General features: G+C 45.6%; 1 protein-coding gene across 5 annotated transcripts in view; it reads right to left on the bottom strand.

Annotated features, from left to right (window-relative positions):
- SORCS2 (sortilin related VPS10 domain containing receptor 2) overlaps positions 1–16124 on the bottom strand; it is a 2165153-nt gene that overhangs the window by 308504 nt on the left and 1840525 nt on the right. For all 5 annotated transcript variants that reach the window (XM_078678523.1, XM_078678525.1, XM_078678524.1 and 2 more), the window contains exon 12: positions 15900–15976. In XM_078678523.1, the coding sequence (XP_078534649.1) occupies positions 15900–15976 (77 nt within the window). The remainder of the gene's footprint in view (positions 1–15899; positions 15977–16124) is intronic.

Raw genomic sequence — 16124 nt, 5'->3', positions numbered from 1 at the left:
AATTAAATGAAAAATTACTTCAATAGTCAGAATATGCATGCAAAAGAGGCAAAGAAAAAAGTTTTGCAGCCTTGACGAGTTTGCAAATATTTCCATAGAACAGGTACAAAAGAAATGTGGTAAACAAATTTTACAACTTCACATACCAATAGACATTTCCATCCTGGCTAGTTTCACTCTAGTTTTCATTGTTTGTCCCTTCAATCACCGCTACACATGATCCTCATAGCAATGGGCATCTATTCCAGAGGTCTCTTCGCCCACCTCGTTCGATCATTCACGATTGAGACAACTATTGCCTTGGAACCAACTAATCAGTGAAAATGTGCATTACTGCTGCACCTCAACTTCCTTCCCATAATAAAATGCAGCGGTTTGTCCTAGTACTTCCACAAAACCTGGGCTAAGGACATAGCCGCGGACTTGGTGGTCTTCCTGGGACTGATGCAGTGACAGTTCCAGACCAAGACCACAAAACTCATATTAAGGCTCTAAGACTCAGAGGGCAAGATTGTCCCTCGTGTGAGTACTCTGTATGGACTACCTCCCCTATGGACTGGGCAACAAATAAAAAGTACAGCCATAATTGTTTAAACCGCTGGGAGACTGAAATAAAGGGTCTGATTATGATGGTGGGCGGACTTCAGTCCGTCTGCCATTGTTTCCTATTTGGGACCACCCACCTACAAACTGGCTGCAGCACATGCCGCAAGACAAAAAGGGGTCACCACACATATCTCGCACTACCTAGCAGGCACCATGCAGTGCTTGCCACATGGTGCAGGAACATGTAGGGGCACCATAGGTGCCCCCCAGTGCCCACAGTCTATGGCCAGGAGGGCTCAGCACATGCTACGGGCCCCCAATGTCCCTTTCCACCAGCTTTTCCATGGTGGGTGAACTGTCATGGAAAGGCTGGTAGGGAGGGACTTCGTAATCCGCACGGTAGTGCCTGGTAGGCACCGCCACCAATGCAGGGATTGCGAGGCCCTCCGCCTCACTGGTGGGCTCTAGGAACCCGTCGGATGCGTGGCGGTCGGTGTTTCTGACTACCCATCACACCGCCCGCCATCCTAATGTGTCGGGCAGGGAAGGTGAGCCCGATGGAGGTGAGACCGCCAACGACAGCCAGTTGGTGGCAGTCACAGCTCAAAGTTTCTAGTTGGCACATTTATTGTTTTCAATTCATGTTTTGTTTTGTGAACGTAGTTTGGTGTATGTTCTTTTTCCTTTTACCTGTTACATAAGTTTTATACATTTATGTATAATGTATAATATTATATCTTAACATCTATGCATGCCCCAGGTGCCTAAACCAAGAGTGAAGATTAGTAATCTTGATAATAAGTTACAATAAATAATGCTTTGTAAATTTGAATACATCAGGAGTGATTGATTTAAGTACTTAGAGTGGAAATTACTTTTGTTACAATTTGTTCCCACATTTTATCATTTCATCTCTTTATTCTCAACATCCTTCTTAGGAACTGACAAAGTTAAACAAGTCACCTCCTGGACAGGTCCATGGTTCCCCCCTTGCTTCCTATATGCAAGAATTTTCTTATTTTTCATAGCTTCCCTCTGTGATTGGTCCCTTCTGGGGTGGGCTCCTGGGGAAAGGAGAAGTACTTCCTGTATCATTGTGGGACTGTTGGTGGGGCAGCGTGCCACACTTTGTCAGTAATAGAATTAGGAAATAGCAAAGTGGTTGTAATGCAAATGTCTTCAGCAAGATAATGAAGAAGAGTAGATGTTTATTAGGCATAAAGTCGATTTCCTCAAGTAATCTAGATATTATTGCCCCTCATGCCTCCTGCACACAAATATGCTAAATGATGGCCATCAAATGGAAAATCTGTTGTTTCCACCTTCACCTTCATGAAAGATATGACTAAGGTTTCATAAATTTCGTATTCTGACCTGCTTGACAGTTCAAGCTTTTAAGCACCTTTTCTGCAATGTAACCCTCTAACAAACAGCTAAAGAGTATAACACAAGCACAAATCATCCAGTTTGTGCTTGAAAAAATCTGGAATATGTGCACTGATAGATTATGCACAAATCATCAAATTATCAAATAGTGCACTATATGAAACACATCTCTACATTCAGGCAAATGTTAGTTGACAGCTGGACAGGGCCCTCCTTTGTTACCCAATGAGGCACACTCCAATACCAGTGAGAGAGAAGCTGCCCCCAGAACTGGTTTAGAATGACGACTGAGGAGGGATTGTTCATTACCCTATCCACGGCTCTGGGATGGGCACTAGAGCTCTGCATAGGGGAAGAAAAGTTCTGTCATCTTGGTTTTAGGTAGACAGATACACCGTGGTAAATGTCTGCAGTCAGGTACACATGAAATGCTGCAAAAGTGGGTAGGGTTGCTACTGGGAACTTTTATACTATGGGTTAGGGAAGAGCCATACACAGGCTGGTGCCAGGCATAACACTTTCTGGACCTATGGAAGAACTAAAGGGGAGTGGACCTGCTCTCTGTGACCTGAGAAGAGTCTAGAAGACTGGACTTGTTTTCCCTCTTGTACTCTGAACAAATAAGTGGACTCTAGGGCTCATAAGGCTGACCTCCTATTCATGCTACAGGACATAACAAAATAAAAGAAGACTTTTCTGCAAATGCCCAGCTGACCAGTTCCAATTGGACCTGCCCTGGCCTCTTTTGGAGTGAGTCTTGACCTCAAGTGCTGTCCTCAAAGTTCTGGAACCTTGGCTGGTGTCAAGGTTTACTACTCCAAACTTTTCCTGAAATCTGGGACCTAGAATGGTTTTGGCTCCAAAGACCTCCGGAAGACTGGGACCAACCTGACAAGTTGATTTGACACAGGTACGTCACCGCTAGTCCAAAGATTACCATAGCTCCCACTCGAAGCTTTTCCACAGTAGCAAATCTTTTTCAATGGAACCTGGGGCCAATGGTATCTGGCCTCTTAGAGCCTGTTCGGTGAGAACATGCAGCCTTGATCTGCTGAGAAAATCTGAGCTCTAAATAAGTGACTAAGGGCCTGATGTAGAGCTTGGCGAATCTGTTCCCACCTTCACTTTTCCATCAATTTCTGCACCCACCTACAAGGTAGTCCACCTACTCAATTTAGATGCGGATGAGTCTATGGATGATAGTCTGTACGAGTGCTGCCTTCTCTGTCAGAATTTTTCTCCTGTGTCCACTGCACCATAGGCAAAAGCGGCTGTCAGAGGGAGTCCAGACAATATTTCCACTGGGTCAATCACGATGTGCTTTCTTGCCGATGTAACTGTGGTGGGAGGGTAAAACTCCATACCGGAGTTGGCGGTTTTGAAGCGATAGAAAATAGAAACATACCTTTTTTTCTTTTTCCGCTTCTGTTTCTGTCATGAAGCTGATCATCCAAGTCCTTCTTTTGATATGACCAAGAAAGCAAATAAAATCAACCTCGTCGTCGCCGGAATCAAAGGTAAGCTTCATTTTTAACATGTTTCTTTTTGAATTGTCTTTTTAAATTATCTCTGCACTCGTGCCTTTTGAAATCTCTCTTGCAAGCAATATTTTCCTAATAAGTAATGTATGTGTGTGTAATGTCGTTTAAGAAATTTAAAGAAACACACCTGTATTATTAGTTTTTTATTTTCTTTCCAAATTTGGTGCAGCGGCCTTCATGATATTGGACAATTACACAAAAAATGGATTTTAATCAACATTCATAATGTGTTCATATAGGAGTGTTTACTTTTTCATAAACTATCAAATTATAAACATATTCATCACATTTTTTTCCAATAATATTAATTTAATATAATTTTGTAATTGCACTAGACAAAAACGTTTGTTTTTTAGAACTAAATGTAAAATCAATGTTAGTTATAAACTTGAATAATTTTATATATTTATTTATGTAACATTTACCCTTGACCAGTGCATTTTCCGTATTTTATTAAAGTTAATTATATATGTGGTAACACTTAAAAAAATCAATAATATTTTGGTGTAGGTGTTTGCTTGCATCAAACCTGTAATGTCCATTAAAAAAATTTAATTCGCTAATGCTTGAACTGTACAAATATGTAATTTGAAATTTTTTTGCATTTTCTGTCATAAGTGTAGTAATAATATGTGTTTTATAATTTCATTGTTAAATTTTGTAATAATCAATAAATTGTAAATGATGCATCCCACAACAGGGGAATCTGCTTACCACCAACAAGATGCTTATGCATGCTGAGGTCCTCACAGTGCAGGGGCCACACGCCTTAGATGCGGGCAAGACTTCTAGGGCTCTGCACAAGGCAATTCAATCTCCAGGCATAATTCTTAGTTCCAAGCTAATGCTGAGCTACCAGTTGGGATCCAGCAGACGATGTGGGCACTTAGAAGGGCACCGCAGCCCAAATGCCACAAGTAGACGATGTGACTCCCTCTGGGGAAATCTTTGATGACTCTGAAACCTCCAAAAGAACCGGGCAAGCCAACAAGCCCTTGGAGACCCCACTTCAGGGTGCCACACAGCAGCAGGTGGCCAGACACTATTCTGGAAGGGTGCATGGTCCCTTTCAATGGCAGTAATCCTCCTTGTGCACAAGAAATTCCTTTGGCAGTGTGCACCACGCAGTTCCAGGTTCTCTGGTCCCACACCCACATGTGTACCTCTGCCCCAGCCGCGGCCCGTGGAGCGAGTTGTGGTGGGGCTGAAAGGCGGGGCGGGGGAGTGGCAGGGTGGGAGGTTCTAAAAACTGGAATATGGATAATTGGAGGTAAGTAAACAATTTAATAATAAAACAAATTTCGTAGGGCGCGCTGCATTGCATTTTGTATTTATTCTTGAAAATAAATATGCACTGAGGGGGAAAATAACAGCATTGTTAAGAGCTGTGCTGGTTGATATACCTAGCTTTCAATAAAAGTCCAGGCTCAAAGTACCTGTTTCAAAAGTCCTGCTCAGTGAGTGTGACTGACATAATGTTACTTACATTGTAGCCGGCCTATGACTGAGCGTGCATTGGCGCAATTTACATATTAGTTCTTTTACTAAACATGTTTTAAGTAGTCAGTAACGTATATAACAGTCGTTTAAAAAGAATTAGAAGTGAAATCTTTCGAGCACTTTTGACAAAATCTTATGCATGTTTCATCATCATCAGATATGATGTTATTTAGCAAGCAGACTGAATCAGAAATCCCAGATATTTTTTGCTTTGGTTTTCTTTATGAAATCTAGCTACATTTCTAGCTCTTAACTCGTAATAAGTGCTGCCACTGCCCCATCAATCAGTTATTGCACGCTTCAGTCAGCTGCCAGTTAGCAGCGCCTGAAAGACAATCTTATCTAGTTTGTCTTGAACCGTCCCCCACAGCTATGTAAAATATCATGTGTGTAGGAATTCAATGACAGGCTCTCACCACCCTGCTTTGCAAAATGTCTGGGTGAATGGCATCAGGCTGTCTGAACTTGTATTCATAGACATGCCCATGTTGATGTGTCCTAGGCAATGATGTTAGTATCTCCTCCTTAAATTGCATTTCTTGTACACAGCCCCACAGTCAATGCTCCTCTAGGAAGCAGTAATCACTACAGATTGTTTCCTAGTTCTGCTCTTTAATTTTTTTAAAGCCAGACAAGTGTTCTTTCCTTATGTATTTAAATAAAATGATAGAAGTATGCTTCAAGCTATAGCTATATGTTGGATTACCGATGATAGAGGCACCCATGTCTTGAAGGAACAGTTTTAATAATTTAACATGTAATTGTTGAATGTTTATCATGTTTATCTGGTAGCAAAAGGGCTGTAGAACATGAAGATAATGCTTGGGGGATTTAAATGACTCACTTGTTTTCCACAGAATTTAACCTCACGATCATGTATGAGCTGTAGGCACTGTGACTAAAGGTATGCAGAAACCTTCGAAGAATGATGCCATACACTGAAAACAAACCCTGTCTCAAACCTGGTTCCCCAGCTTTGAAGTCGGCAGCTCTTGCCATCACACCACATCCTGTCCCCACTTTCATGGTTAGTAGTAGGTTCTGTTTTAGGCAGTGCTGACAGGAGAAATGGGCTGGTGCCAGCTGCCTCCTGACAAAAGCCCTGGCACTTAGTTTTTTTTACAAATGAACCACTTGAGCAAAGCCTGTAAAACGGCAACTGTCTAATCATTCCAGCCGTAGTTCTGTAAAGGTTTCTGTATTCTTGAAAGCCATAAATGTACACCTACTTGGGGGGTGGTAGGGGTACACCTGCAAGTGCAGATTTACAACTTTTTTAAAGAAAAGTGTGTGTGCGTGTGTGTGTACGTGTTAGACCTTGCATCCTTGGTGTGATTTCCCCTGACTTTCTGTCTCTACCTCCCGTAATTTTGACACTGTGCTGGATTTCGTTTTTGCTGCTTTAGATGCTTTGGGCACTTTGCCACTGCTGATCAGTGCCAAAGTGCAAGTGCTCCCTGTGTGAATTGTTATTGTGATTGGTAATCCATGATTGGCTTATTTGTTTTACCAGTAGGTCCCTAGTAAATTGCACTGAGTGTGCCAGGGCTGGTAATTCAAATGCTACCAGTGGGCTTGAGTACTGAGTGTGCCACCCACATGAGTAGCGCTGAAAAGAGGTCTCAGGCCTGCCACTGCAGTGCCTGTGCGCAGTTTGTTGACTACCATGTCGACCTGGCCAGTGCACCCACTTGCCAGGCCCTACCCTTCCCATTTCTTACACATTGGACACCCTTATGGTAGGCCCAAGGTACCTCCCTGGGCAGGGTACAGTGTATGTGAAAAGTCGGACATGTACCAGTGTGGGTAACATGTCCTGATAGTGAAATGCTGCCAATTTCGTTTTTCACTATTGAAAGGCTATCTTGCCAATAGGAAAGAATGGGGAATGCTGTGTAACATGTTTACCTGCATATCTTCCCATAGGAGCAAGATAGAAAATTGGAATCTGGTATCCCCGAACTCAGAATTTAATAACACGTCTTTTAGGAAGGATGGTTTTTAAATTTGGTGATTGAAAATAGCACTTTTAGAAAGTGGCTATTTTCTTGTTCAACCTTTCTGTGTGCCTCTGCTTGTTTGTGGACTGGCTGTCACAGTGACAGGGGCTGGGGTGGCTCCAGGAGTCTGGGTGAGTCAGCACTTGGCTGAATAGATCTATCTGCATTTGGAATAGTGGGAGGAGTACCACCTGGGCCTGAATAGGGCTGTGCCTGCCTTCCACAATGCTGGCTCCACCTCCTGTGGTGCGTCTGATGGCCCTGGCCCACGCTAACAAAGTAAGAAAGAAATTATTCTATTCTATTATTCTATTAAAATTATTTATTACGCGCACTAACACCAGCGGTTTCTTGGCGCTCATTGACATATTGCGTTGACATATGGCGTTGATCGAGGGTGAACATATAGCGTTGATCAAGGGTGAGGGATTAATCATAGGCATCTTGAAAGAGCAGGGTTTTTAGAAGTGTACGAAAGCAGTCGTACGATGGGCAGAGACGGAGAGAAGAAGGTAGGGCGTTCCAGGTGGAGGGAGCCAGTACGGAGAAACTCAGACCTCCATGCTTTTTCCTTTTAAATCTTGGGACCTCCAGGAGGTTTAATGAAGCTGAGCGAAGAGCTCTAGGAGGAATGTGACGGGACAAGGCTAAAGAGATGAACCTAGGGGCTGCGTCCGAAAGCGCCTTAAAAGTCGTGCATGCCAGTTTGAAAGTGCAGCGTTTGGAAACAGGGAGCCAGTGCAGACTACGGAGGAGGGGAGTGACGTGCTGGTGTTTGGGCTGACGAAAGATCAGGCGAGCAGCCTGATTCTGCACCAGCTGAAGACGGTGGAGGTGACATGCAGGAATTCCTGCGTACAGAATGTTGGCGTAATCAAGCCTGGAGGTGATGAGCGCAATGACCACCTGGATCAGGGCCTCTTTAATAAGAAACCTACTGATCTTGCGGATCCGCCTAAGGTGGAAAAAACAGGCAGAAGTGATCGCGTTGATATGTGGTCTCATTGATAGATCTTCGGAGATAATCACCCCCAGGCTTTTAACTGCGCTCACAGGAATAGGAGCAGTCCCTAAAGATGTAGGCCAGAAGGTGGTATTCCATGGGTGATTGGGGCCGCCCACCAAGACGAGCTCAGTCTTGGTGGGGTTCAGCTTTAGGTGGCTATGGTACATCCACTCTGCGATGGTCAGCATGGTGGCCTGAAAATTAATTCGGGAGGAAGGGAGGGAGTCTATGGGGAAAACTAACTGAAGGTCGTCTGCATAATTAAAAATAGTGACCGGGGAGTTACGAAGGGAGGCTAAAAGTGGTTGGAGATATAAGTTAAAAAGAAGAGGGGATAGTGCAGAGCCCTGTGGGACACCGCAGGAGAGGGAAGTGAAAGGTGCGGAAAAAGTGGAGAGGTGGACAGACTGTGAGCGCTGGTGAAGGAAGGATCTGAGCCAGTCAAGGGCCACTCCTTGAATGCCGGCATTGTGGACACGGTCGATCAAGATGGTGTGATCGACCGTGTCGAATGCCGCTGAGAGGTCTAATAGGACAAGGGCTTGAGGGATGTTTTTGTCAGCTCCTTTCCTAAGGGTGTCCATGACTGCTACAATGACCGCCTCGGTGGAGTGGAGGGGTCTAAATCCCGCTTGTTGAGGGTCTAAGAAAGATGATTTCTCAATGAAAGAGCTCAAACAGCGGGTGACGTAGGTCTCCAAGATCTTACCCAGGTAGGGGAGAAGGGAGATGGGTCTATAGTTGCTGAGTGTAGTGGGGTCTGCATTGGGTTTCTTTAGTATTGGTAAGACTGCAGCTTGCTTGAAGGAAGATGGGACCTCCCCGGTAGCAAGGGAGTTGTTAAGTAGCGCTATCGGGGGGCCGGGGCAAGCAAGAAAGGCTTCTCTCAGGACCTGCGAAGGACAGCAATCATTGGGGGAACCTGAGCTGACCTTATGAAGAAGTGAGGAGAACTCTTGTAAGGATATGGGTGGAAATTCAGTCAGGATACTAGTGTTTGTGGGGGGAAGAGGAGGAGGAATAGAAGAAGAAGGGGTAGGGATGTTGTTTTTTATTGTTGTGATTTTTTCTATAAAGTAAGAATTGAGCGAATCACAGAGGGTTTGGGTCGGCGGAGGTTGGGGGGTGACTCTATCTGGTATGGAGAGCTCATTTACAATTGAGAAAATGTCCTTTGTTTTGTTAGTAGAATTCAAAATTTTTTGTGAAAAGTATGCTGTCTTGGCTGCAAGGATGGATTGTTTATAAGATTTTAGGGTCTCAGTGAAAACAAGTTTGAGTTGAGGATCGTAATGGCGACGCCAGCGGCGTTCAGTTTGTCGCAAGGCGAGTTTATCGGCTTTAAGTTGGTCCGTAAACCAACGTTGAGCGTCATGGGGGCGCATAGCTTTAATAGTTTTAAGGGGGGCAGCTTTGTCGCTAGCCTGACGCAGCCATTCGTCAAGTTTTTCAGCCTGATTCTCAAGTGAAGACTGCGTTGTAGGTACGGTGGAAGCCAATAAGTCGTGGAAATCAGGCGGATTGACCCTTTTCCAGTTGCGAGCCATTTTGTTTTTCATACGGGGGGGCAGACACAGGGTGTGCAGTTGTAGGTGGAAGGAAATGAGGTGGTGGTCAGACCAGGAGCACGGAAAAACAGAGGGGGGTGAAATGTCAAGGTTTGATGTCCAGACCTGGTCGAGGATATGACCCTTCAGATGGGTGGGGATGTGAATGTGTTGGGAGAGGTTCATACCTTTGAGGAGGTCAGTGAATTCCACCGATGAGTGGCTTTCGTGGGCGTCAGATGGCCAGTAATTAAAATCCCCGATAACCACAATATTGGCATGATTGATTGCCAGTTGAGCGATAGCATCGCTGAAAAGTTGGGGAAAGAGAGGCATAGGATCTGGGGGTCTATATACAAGGACACAGATGAAAGATGATTTAGGGGAAGTAAATTTTAGTGCCAAGTGTTCTGTTTTAGGGATAGGGGTCATCATGATCTCGGAGAAGGTATATTTAGAGCGGATAATGGCCGCCACTCCGCCACCAGTCTTCCCCGCAGGCCGGTTGGCGTGCATAATGTAGTAGCCCGTGGGGATTGCTGCCAGGATATCAGGGGCTGAGTCCTCGGTGATCCAAGTTTCAGCTAAGAGAAGTATGTCAATAGAGCTTTGATACAGTAGGTGAAAGATCTCGAGCTGATGTCGGACAAGGGAGCGGGTGTTCAGATAGTAAATAGATAAGGAGGTGGTGATCTGAGGCGCTAAAGGGGAGGGGTCAGAGAGGTCATCTATTGGCGGGTGGTAAGAAGGGATAAGGATGCCACATGTTTGAGCCGCTTTGACAGCACGGGCAGGGATGGGTCCAGAGCAGGACAGGTCCAAGAGATCGGCGGAGGAGTAAGAAATAAAGTGGGCATTACGACGGGGCCCTGGACCTGGTCGGCCGCGGACGGGCGCAGACGGGCTTGACTTATGCGCGACTTCGGCGCGAAGTCGGCGCTCCCGCTGCGCTCGTCCGCTGCGCTTCCTCCATATCGTCATAAATACCCTGCAGGTGAGGGAGCACTAGACCGCTGACCTGCAAAGGTTGCGTGCAGGGCGGAAGTAGAGTGTACCCAGAACTGGGTTGGACTGGGTCCAGGACCCCTCATACATAGAGAACAAAGACTTTTGGGGTATAAATATGAGAGCTGAAACCCCTGAAAGTTAGACTACTTTTTGATCAAGAGGAATCCCTGCCAAAGAAGGTCAGCTGAAGAGACTGAGGAGAAGTACTGCCCTTGCTGTGTGTCTGGGGTTGGCCTGCAGTTTCCTGTTTCTACTTCGGAGAGGACCAAGGGACATTACTGTGTGCTGTGTCCCCTGCTTGAAGAAGGACTTTGCTGTGTGTTGTGTCCATCTGAAGAAAAGTCTCCAAGGGCCTGAGAAGAGCTGGCCTCCTATTTCTGAGGTCTCAGGCACAAAAGGGCTTCACCCCAAGCTTCCCTGAACTTCCTTGCTGGGTGTCCAGTCTTTCAGGAGCGCCTGTAACTGTATATGAGGCCTTTTTGCTGTGGGGAGCTGGAAGCGCGACGCAACGAGAGAGAAGCATGACGCCGCCGCAGCCGCTGCTGTTGCATCATCGAGGAAGCGCGTCGCAGGGCCGTCACATCGCTGAGGAAGTGTGCTGCTGCTGGTTGAAGCTGCAACACCGGAGAATCATGTCGCCATCACCCAGGGTGTCGTCGCATCATCAGAGAAGCATGTCGGAGGGCCTGTCACGGCTCAGACAACCACTGAGTTCGCCGACCGGCCGTCGGGTGGGCACGCATCGCCTCTACATTGTCACACCGCACAGGATCGTCACAACGCATCGATGCGCCATCTTGTCGCATTGGAACCAGAGCGCAGGAAGAATCAACGCATCGCCTTCTCTGCGACCCTTTTGTTTGTTTTGCGTTGCGCATCCCAGGTACTTTGTGAGTAAAGTGTCGCATTTCATTATCTACATGTTTATTTTTGCAACAACTTTTCTAAAGACGCTCTACTGAGTTTTTTGTATGTTGGATTTTTGTCGTTTTGGTCTTATTTAGTTTAGATAAAGATATTGTATTGTATTACTGTGAGCGTTGGTACAAATACTTTACACATTGCCTTTGAGGTAAGCCTGTCTGCTCTTGCCAAGCTACCAAGGGGATGAGCAGGGGTTATCTAAAGTGTGTATCCCCCTTACCCTGACTAGAAGCAAGGGTCCCTATTTGGACAAAGGTACCTACCTCTGCCAACTAGAGACCCCCAGTTCTAACAGTGCGCATGTGTGTGTACTTCATTCCGGTCTGTCTATGTAGCTGAGCCTGTGGAAGAGCATCTGGTTCTCTCTAAATACTGTTTTTCAGGAATAGCTGTGCCATTTAGCATAGTTAACAATGGTACAATTGATATCCAAAACCACTGCAAGTGAACTGTGCATGGTGGTAATCCATAATAGTTGGCTCAGATGGCCAGCCCCGAAACAAATATGTGCCTTGTCAACAAGGAGCTGACAGCTGTGATACACACAAAATATAAGGGGTTCTACTACGATGTTGTACAAAGCAATACAACTCTGTGTGACATATGCTTTTTACCTTCTGAAGTGTGCAACATGCAGGTCGCAGTTGTATAGCTGCATAGAGTCAACTCAGCCGTTCATGCTCCTGAGGTATATAAACTAAGCACAAATGAGCTAGATAATAATAGTAACAACTGTAATTTGAAAGTTCTAAAATGGTTTATCTGTTATAGAAGGCGCTACATGAAACGAATGGCCTGATTTAGTCAGCAGACATGTTGCTCCTCACAAATGTGATGGCGATCCAGTCTGCCGTATTACAAGTGCATTATATCCAGGGCCACTGGAATTATGCAATTATGCGGCCGCAACATTTTTTTTGCATAATTATAGACTGCCGCATTGGCAAATATTCCATCATTTGCTGCATGATCTGCCAAATTTAACAAAACAGATGTTTTCAGCTCAAACTGTTCAAAAGTTTAAAAAAATGCAGCGCCACGTTTTGCTGCACAGTGGAAGGCCCTATGCAGAGGTTGACTGGTCACCTTTAGGGGACTTCAAGACGAAGTTCCAGAAGTTTGGAGCAACTCTGAAAAAAAGCTCCATAAGAGGACCCCCTCGTACATCTCCCAAATTCATTGAGCTCTTAACTGAGTTAGTCACTGACCTCAGTTCCCGGTACCAGTGCATCCTGGTGATAGGGGACTTTAACTTTCACTGAGATCAGGTACCCAGGGACATCTATGCTAAACAACTGGAAGAGGCACTGACTACCATGGAAGGGTCACACCCTCAACCTGGTCTGAACTACCCAACCTTCAGCTAGCCTGATAAATATCAGACTGTGCACCTGGTCTGATCACTTCCTGATCAGGTGCCTGATTCCGCTCACAGGCCAAGGGATCTCCTTCCCCAGAATGGAAAGTGGTGCGCAGGTGGAAGAAAATAAAAGAATGTGACCTGGTGGGGACCCTTCGTAACTCAGCCCCAATAAGGCCAGTACAGGGAAACCTTGACCAGGAAAGCGAGTCTCTCTCATTCAGGCTAAGTTCTCTCCCGCACGTAGGGACAGAGTGAGGAGCAAAGGCAAAGGGGCCCCTTGGTTTAATGAGGCTTTAGGAGGTAAGAAAAAAACACTGTGCCAATTCGAGAGAGCAAGGCGTAAAGCATACGGTCCAGGTGCTCTTTCCAAATACTAAGCCATGTTTTAAACCTACAAAAAAGCCATTATAGGCAGGAAGGTGGAATACTACAAATCTAGGATTCTTTCCGCAGATAACAAACAGAAGGAGACTATCCGGATCTTAAAGGAGCTGAGACAGTCACAAGAACAGAAACCTCCGGGCTGCCCTTAAGACTGCAACAAGTTTCAGTCCTACTTTCTGCACAAAGTTAATGACCTCTTGTCGGTTATTCACCATACCCCCGTCGTCAATTCTACTCCGCTGGCTGACCTCATACTGCTTGCCTATGACAAGCCCTCACTATCTTCCCAAAGCTAAACCATGACTCCTTGAGCCTCCTAATGGGCCGTATCAAATCGGGGTCACCAGCAGACCCCTTCCCCCGTAGGGTGTTTCAAATAGTGCTCCCCGGGGTGGAGAGTGAGGTCCTTAACTTGCTAAATCGGTCTCTTGAAATCGTCCATGTCACGGCCAACTTTAAAGAAGCTAGAGTCATACGCCTGCTGAAAAGACACGGGGCAGATACAGCAAATTTTAAAAAGTTTAGGCCAATTTCCCAGCTCCCTTTTCTGGCAAAGGTGTTGGAACAACATGTGCTGAAAACCCTATCACACCACATAGAGAGAAATCCGCTATTTCAAATGAAACAGGCAGGTTTCAGGCCTCACCACAGCATAGAATTGGTAATACTGGCAGTGATGGACGAACTCAGTCTTATGGCCGATAAGAAGCCATGCGCCCTGGTCCTGCTAGACCTGTCCGCGGCCTTCGGCACGGTCAATCATGGCCAACTCTTGTTGCAGATTATGGTGCTAGGCGTCCAGGGGCTAGCATTTTAATGGCTTGCGTCCTTTCTGTCAGGCCGATCCCAAAGGATTCAACTGGCTGACCAGGTTTTCTGATACGGGTGAGCTAACGTGCCATGTTCCTCAGGGTTCAGCGTTGTCCCCCCTTCTTTTCAATGCCTATCTCCAGCCCTTGGTGGCCACATTGACTGGTATGGAGTGCCAAGTCTTTAATTATAAGGACAACATCCATATTATCATCCAGATCGAAAACTCTCCCATGGCCCATGTACGGATGCAGAATATTCTGAAGTACACAGTCAACTGGATGACAGACAATTCTCCCAAAATCAACCCCGATAAAACTGAGGTATTGGCCATTACCACGGATATCAACCCTTGGGATGACCTCTTCTGGCCACAAGAGCTCGGTCCCACTCCCAAGCCAGTCCCAGTCGTAAAGAGTCTCGGCATAAAAATAGACGCCAAGCTCTCCATGTGCCACCCGGTTTCTATCGTGGTGGGAACATGTGTGGATCTGCTGAGACTGCTACGAAGACTTGACGCCCTTCTCTCATTTACGGCGCTCCAGATGGCAGTGTCAGCAATGATCATCTCACGTCTAGATTATGGAAACTCTTTGTATGTTGGCCTCCCGGAGAAGCTACTAACAAAACTCCAGGTAAACATGAATGATGCTGCCAGACTGATTTTCAGGCTCCCAAGGCGGGCTCACGCCACCCCCCTACTACAGCAGCTACACTGGCTCCGGTCATGCAGAGAACCAGGTTCAAGGGCCTATGCATAGGCCACAAAGCCATCCATGGTCAGGCCCCAGCATATATTAAGGAACGCCTGGTAAATTATGTACTAGGGCGGTCCCTCGGGTCATCGGATGCTGGTTCGCTGGCTTGCCCCAACTTTAATATGTCTTCCAAAGGGGGCAGAGCCTTTTCCACAATGATTCCTCAACTTTGGAATAAGCTGCTGGCAAGCCTTTGTAAGGAACCCGTCCTCCTCCCATTCAGGAAAAGTCTAAAAATACTCCTTTTTACTGAAGCCTGGGGCACATTGTAGGCGAAAGTTGGGATGCACACTCCGGCAGATGTGCCGAGGTTGGGCTCTCTCTCATAGCGCTTAGAGACCAGTAGGTGATCATGCACTCTGGAAATCCCAAATAACAATAACAAGCGGATGAACCCTCACCGAACCCTGACTGGCCAAGAGCTTCGGCAGACCCCAGGAAGAAAAGCTCCAGAAAAGTTCCTAAGTAAAAACTTTGACCGAGACCTACCGCGAGGGGTAGCTGCATAGGGCTCCATAGCGGTTAAGCAACCACATGTCCCAATAGGCACTACAGGTTTCTATGAGCTGTATAGTTCTAAATCTTTAAAAAATCATATCTATTGTTCCCTACATTGGATTGTTTCTGTTTTGGGGCCATTTTGAAGATAACACTCTTTTCCATACTTATAAATTGGTGTTGGATTTTTATTGTGTGTTGTGTCTTAATTATTTACTGAATTTGTGTTTTTTAAATTTACATACCTGTCTTTGAAGTTAAGCATGCCTGCTCGCAGCCAAGCTACCAAGGGTTGAGACCCATTCTGAGCCCCAGACTGTGTTAGTGGCCTTATTGTTCTTTACACAAATACACACACACACCGCACACGCACACACACAACCAGATACACTCTCTCACTCTCTCTCTCTAAGACCATTAAATACAATTACGTCAGTGAAAGGCGGTAATTCTGTGATCCAAGTGGAATGCTAATCTGCAAATATCATTAGTGACAAATAATCCGCATGGAAGCATAAAGCAGGCCTTGACGATGAAAACTCACTAAATGTGAACCAATTTGACATTTGATGCGCTTTCATGTAAACACGTGATAGAGAAAGTTGTACTGTAATTAATGAATTCTTACCTGTCTCCAAGTATTTCCACAGTCCGATGTTATGTACATTTCTTCCTTGTACTCAACCAGCTGGGACCCCAAATTTCCTAGACACAAAGTGATACACTAAAGTTTAAAGTTCCTTGGTGTATATTTCAATCATGCAAATGCAACTCTTTCAGAAATGTACCTAGACATCTCAATACAAGACACAGCAGACATTTAAAAATATATTTTTTTTATGTTGAGTTCAGA

The sequence above is a fragment of the Lissotriton helveticus genome, chromosome 2_2 (genome assembly GCF_964261635.1).
Source record: "Lissotriton helveticus chromosome 2_2, aLisHel1.1, whole genome shotgun sequence".
NCBI lineage: Eukaryota > Metazoa > Chordata > Amphibia > Caudata > Salamandridae > Lissotriton > Lissotriton helveticus.
The sequence above is the reverse complement of the archived record's forward strand: the minus strand, read 5'-3'. Positions and strand labels throughout refer to the sequence as shown.